This window comes from Rhincodon typus, chromosome 11, assembly GCF_021869965.1.
Source record: "Rhincodon typus isolate 14 chromosome 11, sRhiTyp1.1, whole genome shotgun sequence".
NCBI lineage: Eukaryota > Metazoa > Chordata > Chondrichthyes > Orectolobiformes > Rhincodontidae > Rhincodon > Rhincodon typus.
Window position 1 is genome coordinate 25645256 of NC_063342.1, and position 8818 is coordinate 25654073.

At 37.5% G+C, this 8818-nt stretch overlaps 1 protein-coding gene across 1 annotated transcript in view; it reads right to left on the reverse strand.

Moving 5' to 3' along the window:
- Positions 1 to 8456, reverse strand: part of LOC109930875 (T-box transcription factor TBX19-like) — a 44583-nt gene extending 36127 nt beyond the window's left edge. The window contains exon 1 of the mRNA XM_048603064.1: positions 8235 to 8456. Within this exon, the coding sequence (XP_048459021.1) occupies positions 8235 to 8419 (185 nt within the window). The 5' untranslated portion in view covers positions 8420 to 8456. The remainder of the gene's footprint in view (positions 1 to 8234) is intronic.
- Positions 8457 to 8818: the final 362 nt, after the last annotated feature.

The window sequence follows — 8818 nt, forward strand, 5'->3', positions numbered from 1 at the left end:
AGAAGAAGGGTCCAGACCCAAAACGTCAGCTTTCCTGCTCCTCTGATGCTGCTTGGCCTGCTGTGTTCATCCAGATCTACACCTTGTTATCTCAGATTCTTCAGCATCAGCAGCTCCCACTATCTCATTATCCCAAGTGAGATGTGGTACTGACATGTGATGCTTTCCTGTACAGCCTCGGGGTAGTATTGGCTCATAGGTGGCCCCATGGACAGGAACGCCCAACAGCATATTCATCCAGGACTTTGGCTAATGTAGAGTGTAAATAGAGCCCAGATAGACAAGGAAGGATTGGCAGACAGATTTGGAGTTAGGATGTTCCACCAATACCTCTACGGATGTAAATTTGTAATAATAATTGACAAACCTCTACTAAATCTACATAAAGAGCACAAGGCAATGCCATCCATAGCTTCAGGCTGAATTCAACAGTGGGCTCTAATGCTGTGCGTATAATTACAAGTTGGAACACTGGGTGGGAGGCCAAGTAGCAAATACGGATGCATTGAGCTGCCTCCCACTGGCAGATACACCACCAGTGGTACCGCCACTGGAAGAGTCCATAATGGTTTTAAATGTTCTGGACATACATCCAGTCACAGCTGAGAATATCAGACTTTAGACACAAAAAGATCTGGTTCAGGCAAAACTGAAACAGCTGGTGGTGATGAGGGAAACCAAAGGGCCATCACAACCAGAATTGAAAGCTTTTTGGACACAGAAAGACCAGATCATGATAGAGGACGGGCATATTGTTACGGGGAGCAAGAGTGTTTGTCCCGAGAAAAGGTCGCCGCCAGATAGTGGCTGAACTCCACCAGGGGTTTCTAAAATGAAAATGTTGCTGAGAAGGTGGTGGCCAAGAATGGATGCAGAGGTAGCCACGTTGGTGGGGCAGTGCCCAGAGTGTCCACACAAACAAAAATTACTGCCGGCAACACCACCACATTCGTGTGAATGGCTGGGTAAACCCTGGACTTGGTTACACATCGATTATGCAGGTCCTTTCATGGGCTCAGTGCTCTCAGTCATTGTGGACACCCACTAAAAGTGGTTGGACATGCATAGAGTTAATTCATCAAATACAGAGACAATGATAGGAAAACTACACACACCTTTTGCAACACATGGACTCCCAGATAATGGGCCATTGTTTACCAGAATGGAATTTGAGTATTTTCTAAAGTCGCATAATATTCGACAAATAAGGGCAACTCCATACCATTCATCATCCAATGGTCTGGCAGAAAGAGCAGACCAAACTTTGAAGGCAGGCTTAAAGAAACAGCCTGAACCTTCACTAGATAACAAACTGTCTGGGTTCCTATTTATTTATAGAACCACCCCTCATGCAACTACAAGGATAGCTCCAGCAGAGTTGCTAATGGGGAGAAGACTCTGCATTAGGATATATCAGGGACAAAGTTTGGTGTAGAAATCACAGTAATTGCGCTGGCTGGATAAGAGGCATTGTCGACACGAGGTCAGGTAAGTTTGGGTAGATCCAATGGTCCTGAACAAACGTGTGGACCATATGAAAGCTGCAAACCCACAAACAGGGCGGGAGCAAAATGTGCCCGGCTCCTTGGAACAGTTGGAAGGCCTGTAGGAATTGTGGGTTCTCCCTCTCCATCAAGCGTTGCGGAGACCTTGGAATCTGATATGGACATGGTGATGTTGCTGCCTTGATGCCTTTGCACCTGAAGAAGAGAATGAATTTCTTCCAGGATGCTCCATGTGCAAGAGGTGAGCTATTATGCATTACATGCTGCCTGTATCTGAGGCAGAGTCAGAGGGACCTGACCTGGTGCTAAAATGCCCTATTAGGAGCTATAAGAAAAAGAACCAGCCTATGTCCTCAGACTCAGAGGTGGAGAGATGTTTTTATTTATTCATTTTTTGTGGGATGTGGACATCACTTGCTGGCCAGCATTTACTGCCCAATCCTAGTTACCCTTAAGATGGTGGTGGTGAGCTGCTTTCTTGAACCGCTGCAGTCCTCCTGCTATGGGTTGACCCTTAGGGAGCGAATTCCAGGATTTTGATCCAGTGACAATTCAGGATGTTGAGAGTGGCTTGGAGGGGAACTTGAAGATGGTGGTGTTCCCATATATCTGCTGCTGTTGTCCTTCCAGATGGAAGTGGTCATGGATTTGGAAGTTGCTATCTGAGCACCCTTGGTGAAGTACACACTGCTGCTATTGCATGTCAGTGGTGAAGAGTGTGGAAGTAGTGATTGTATTGAGGTCAACCTGGTGGACCTCATAGAACATGAGTTCCCTGATTGGGGTTGTTAATTTGGTCCAATTGAGGAGCCCTGGCTGACGGATAAGCACAGGAGAGTCAGACATCATGTCACTCTGAAAGCTAGCTCTGAGGGAGCTAGATCAGTGTCAATGGCTTTCTGCATATGAATAAAGGGTGACTTGGAGACAGGATACCGGCCTCTGTGGAGGTAAATTTAAATTTATTAAAAAACCATGCAATCAAGTCTTTATACAAAGAGTATTGTAGATTTAAGTTATATACTGAAGAGTAAAGATAACTATTTCTTATTTCTAAGACAGAATACAAACTTCAACCTCCACTTAGCACAAATACAAGACTTTGAAAGAAGCAAGGAGATCCAGCAAACATCAAAGAAAGATTACCTCGATCTCTGAGAGTATGGGACCCATTAGCTTCATAATGCAGTGAATGTGGAGGTGACTAGTACCAATGTCTCTCTCCTAATGAAACTCACCATTTAAATTATTTAAAATATTTCTAATGACATTTGTATGTTGTATACCTAAAATGTGGCATGGATGATGGTCATTCAATAAATAACTGACCGTCCCTAATCAGTACCCCTGATTAGATGAGAATGCCTTCCTATTGTAATTATGTTGCCCAATCAATTTCCAATAACTTTTGTAAATTTATTCTTAAACAACAATGGCTGCATAGCAGTCATGTTGATCAATCTGTTTGGTCAAGGTACTGGATTCAGTAAGATAAGACTTGAAACCTAGTGTTCCTTTATTAGATTGCCAATTTATTTATCTAACCTAGCATTGCACCGTGGTGATAGTTGTAGTAACAAGCATCCCCAGGATTGTGGTTTTTAGGTGTGTTTCAGTTTTATCAGCAAATTCACATTATTGTAAAAGAAGATAATCATATTGGTTGCTTTGTCCTTAAAAGAATACAGCTTGCTGAAAAGTAGCTTAAGTTATTTTCATATATCCATTCCATGTGCTTTATCCCTCTTCCTTCACAAGCTGTAGCATTGTGTATGGTGCTGGGTGCCACACTTTAGGAAGAATGCAAACACATTGGAGACAGTGCAGAGAAGTATATATGAATGGTTCAAGGGAGAAGAAATTTCAATTATGAAGATAGATGAAGAAGTTGTGACTGTTTTCCTTGCAGAGGAGAACTTTAGATAGAAGTTTTCAAAATCAAGAGAGGGCCGGTCAGAGTGTATAGGCAAGAGCCTATATATGGTTCTAAATTTAGCATATTTGGTTTTTGACATCAACTGAAATCAGCGATTCATTCATACACATGCACATATATATGTATATATATATAAAAATATGCACACATTAATATAAAATAATAGAGATTTAAGGTAATTTACAAATGAATCCTATACGATGTTCTAAAAAACATTTCCACAGTGGGGTTTGGAATGCATTGCCTGAAATTGTGATGGATGCAAGTACAATAAAAGCATTCAAGAAAGTATTAGATGATTGTTTCTATTTAAATGATGTGCGTCATTATGGAGGAAAGGACAGAGAATGACACAGTTTTATTACTCATTGAAAGAGCCAGTGAAAACACAATGGGCCAAAGGGTTTCCTTCTGCGCTATAATAATTCTGTGATTCTGTGAGCCAGGCATTATAAGCAGAGCATACCAAGTGCACTCTCTGCCTAATCGTACATGAAAATAGCATCAGAGTCCGACAATGGCTACAGGACTCAAATTTAAAGATTTTACTAAGACCGTTGTGGGCAGAAGCACTGACCAACCCATTTCAAGACATGTCTGAATATCACAAGGATTAGCAAAATTTTCCTCAATTTTCAACTGCTGCGATCCTTATATTCCAAGAGAAATGCCAGGCAAAAAGTTGAAAAATCACTTGCCCATAATTTCCCACATTTTCATTAGAGCTATTTGGAACAAATGCATTAGCTTGTTTTGAAGTGCACGTGAAAAAGAAACATTTTGAAGATGCCAGATCAATAATTGCTTGCGTAGTAGCTCACAGCAGCATCACAAGTACATACTTGCCCTTTAGTTCAATATCAGTTACAATACATTCCATCTCACAAAAAAGTGCACGTTAATTGGTACATTAAAAAGGAGAAAATATGATAACCTTCACTTAATGTGCCTTCAATAGTTTACAGATATCTTTTATCCAGTGGAGTTCTGAATTTAGCATATTTGGTTTTTGACTAACTGAAATCAGTGTTTCATACATCCACATGTGAGTTGTGTATATGCACACAAATTTGCACACATTCAAAAATATCAATTGGAAACTGTTGAGTCCCTACAATGAAAATAAATTTCTTCAGAATTCAAATAATTATTTATGAGGTTTAGGTGTTTCTGCAATTTAGTACAGTATCCTCTCCATTGTAGGAATTGGATTCCATTCGAGCACAGACTGAATAAGAATTTTTGATTTACGTCATGTGGCACATTCTTTAAATTAATTATGTTATGTTTTGCACAATGGGAATAATTTCAAGTTTTATATCGCCTTCTAAAGAGCTCTGAATCATAGCAGTTAAATGTGGATCTTGAGGAGCGGAGATCATCATTTTCTGTCTTTTCCTTTCAATGGATGGAAAATTTTGCCTGTGCATAGCCAAATTCATAACATACACTTGTGTTGTGCAGGGCACTGTGTCACATACTAATTCTTCAACTCCAACCAACCCTTTTATCAGCTTTGGCCGGATTTGTGTTTTCTCGTGATTTAAAAAAAAAGTTACTTTACATCCAGACAGCAGCTATCCTGCCATTCTCATCATATCTAGACATTTTTTACAAGTGCCACTCACTTTGGCTGTGCACGTTAAAATTTTTTATCAGTTAGTCTCTCTTGTTCTTCATCATACCACAAACTTTTTTTTCTTCACTTGCTCAAAATTGCTCTCATTCCTAATTATTCTTAATTTTGATGACATGCCTAAAAATTTAAAAACATTTCTTTCACCACAGATGCTGCAAGAACTGTTGAGTATTTTTAGCATTTTCTTTTTTTAAAAATTTGCTTTAATCAGAAAGCTGGAATGGTTGTGAAAAGATTTTGTTGCGATTTTTCTCTTATCAAGCTTGATGCTTTCACTGTTTTGATTCTTCCATGCTTACAAGAGAAGTCATGAATACCTAGAAAAAGCCTAGAAAGTTTCATAATTCATTCTTCTCAGGTTTAGTTCAAGCATGCTTTTTTTTTGGTATCTCACATTAAAATTCTGGACCAGCACACATGGTTTCTTTATCAATCCAAAGCTCAGGCTGAAGAGAATATCCTAAATTCAGAAGGAGGTATTCTGGCAAGTTCTACTGCCTTTCCACTCAATGATGGAACTACGGATAATCAAATAATAATTGCTACCAGAGTTGCATCCATTCACTGGTCTAAAAGGGGTAAAAATTATGTACTTAGCCCATTGAGTAGCAAATGAGATTGTCACAATTTATGGCAGAGACAAACATGTCAATTATGCTGCCATTAGAGACAGAACTGCAACCAAAAGATGCATAAGGTTTTTTTTTGTTGTTGATGAATGCTGTCATTTCTTTGCACAAGCCTTACTTCATTTCAATTGTTTATTAAGCTCCATTTTGCACGCATCTGAACACTATCTTCACCATCGACATAGACAGCATAAATTTTTCAATCTGCCATAATTATGTGGATAGCACATACTGGGAACATTTTCAGAATTTTGGTAAGCAGCTGCAGGACATATTACAGCAGCTTGAAAACAAGGTCTGCGCCTTGAATCTCAGTTGGGTGGAATGGGGTGGAGTTGTGAGTAGAACAGGTTAAAGCCATTGGTGAAAAACAGAGGAATATTAGTTAAAAAAAATAACAAAAATAATCAAAACATTACTTCAAGTATTACCATCAGGATTAATAACTATATTTAGCTGCATTAAAGTGGTCTCTGCACTTCAGAAGTAATTCAGTATATATGTATGTTGAGGTAGCATTGCATAAATACAAGCCTTCCATTAGTAAGTTAAAAGGATTATAACATAAAGATGTTTCAATTTGAGATTTTTTTTCTGTTACAGAGATAACATACCTTGCTTTAAGATTAAATGAAAAATTGGTATATTCTACACACCTTTATCATACAGTAGAATAAAACCAAATATACCTACAGTTTAAGTTACAGGGTCAGTAGCACTTTAATTAGATCATGTGATGACTTACATAATCCGTCACTGTTCAGTTTGATAACTGCTGCCATCAAAAGTAAAATCTTGAAAGTGGAGCAAAATCATCTTTCACTGTGAAATATTATGTTGAAAAGAAGAGATTGGAGTGTATCTTGAGGTCATTATAGTTTCTGAAAACATTGTTGAACTATTTAAACTTCAATTTTGAAGCTTACAGACTTATAACAATTCTTTATTGCTTCACTGCTTTGCAAAATACCAATTCACAGTGTCTTATGTTTAATTATGGTAAAATAATCAAAGAAAGAGATATTAATTTATCAGGATACCTTAATCTTATTGTATGGCAATGGAATTTATTATTTAGTAGATTTCATTCAGGATTACCTTTCTCTTAATTTTGAAATTTGCTTTGTATGTTCTCTCTTCCATCTAGGTCATGCTATTGCCTGCAGTTAAAATATTTTCTTTGTTACTGTGGCCTATAATCCCTCAAAGTGTTCATTCTATAAATGAATAATTTAAAGATTGTCTAATGTTTTTGAAATGATATGATATGATATGATCTAAATTGTGTTTCCTGAAAGGAGTGTAGAAACAAGTTCAATGTAATTTACAAAAGGTGAATTGGAAAAAATTAATTAAAGGAAGAAAAGAAATAACGGGTGAAAGGCAAAGAGCAAGAAGAGTGGTGTCTCATTGTGTAGTTCTTTTAAAGAGTTACCACAGGCATGATGAGTTAGATGATCTCTTTGATGTTGTTTGGTGTTACTTTTGAAACATTGAACTGCCCTTTCATTGACATATGGAAATTTATAAGGAAGGCCAGAATGGATTTTTTCACAGTTATTAATAGAAATGAGAGACACATTCCAGCAGCCTTTAGTGATGAAATTTACTTATAATGGGACAAATACTTTCCTCACCAAATTGATTGCAGTGGTTCAAGAAGGCAGCTTATCACCACCTTTTCAAGGGGCACTTAGGGATGGGCCATAAATACTGACCCAGGAAGCAATGCCCACAGTATTTTAATCATATTAGTCAAAATGTGGCTGTACACAAGCAACCTCCAGGAAATATTGATCTGAGATTTTTGAAGCTTGCATAAACTATACAATTATTGCTATACAGATTTGCAGATTTGTATTGAATTTGGGTATTTTCACAGGAAAGCTGTACAGCCTCTAAACTAGCAACACATGACAGCAGCTTGAATTGGAACTGGAGAAGCTGCGATCTGGGCACGTCACAAAAAAAAAGATAAAAATAATATGAACAGGGCAAACAGATAAATAGGAAGATAGAAAGAGACACATCAAAAAGCAAAAAAAAAGACAAAGAGTAGAACACAAATATCACAGGGGAGTTAAGAAATAAAATGGAAAAGGAAGAAAAGGGATTGTAAGAGAAGCTGAGAATATTATGATGGGAGATTAAATAAAGAAATTTCCTATATTCAGGAGTGAAAACATAGTTTAGTCCTCACTGCTTCTACTATTCTTTTTATCTTATTAGGCAAACATACAGAACAAAACCCCCAAAAAGCCAAGCAAAATGTCTAATCATGACAAAATAATGTAACAACTTTATTTGAATAGAAAATGTGAACATCATGGAAAGCTCACTTACCTACTGCACTTCTCAGCATATATTTTATGCCAAGCTGTCTGAAACTTTGCCTATTGAATGTATGTTATCAATTATTTAAAACAAAGCATTTCACTACAAATTTAATTAATTTCAACAATTCAAGGTACCCTTATGGTGTCAGAAATTTGTACATACATAAAGCCATTCTAACTTTTACTAACCTTCCATTTTTGGTGACGATCATTTCGTTGGTAACTGCTTTGAATTTTTGCCAAAGATTTGCATCTTCCAGTGTGACTTTCAGTTGCTTTTCGGTGGGATCTCCTTTCTCACTGCCTGCTACTAACTCACACTCAAGAGCATCGAGCAAACGAGCCACGCTGCTCCTACCCTCCGTTTCATTCATTTTGGCCAAATGACACTTGCCGCCAAACTGAAATTAACTGAAATTGAAACAAGACAATATACCACAGCAGCTAGCCAGTGCCCAGTTTCATTACAGTAAAGTCTACCATTGGATGATGATTAAATAAACTTTACACTAATGACTTTTTTCTGTCACGTGGCATTTGCCCAAATTGTTATTGGTTTACTTGTGTTAATGTCAGTTGCATTAGCTGGACCATTTCACTTCTATGTATAACCACAGTTCAGCAATTAGTTGTCTCCTGTTATTATAAACACTTACTAGCCATAGTTGCTTCTGATCAGTGATTTACTTTTTTTTTTACCAAATCTGCAGCAAATAATCTAAATTTAAATTCAACATAATATATAACGTCTCTAATGTATCGAGTGATAGACT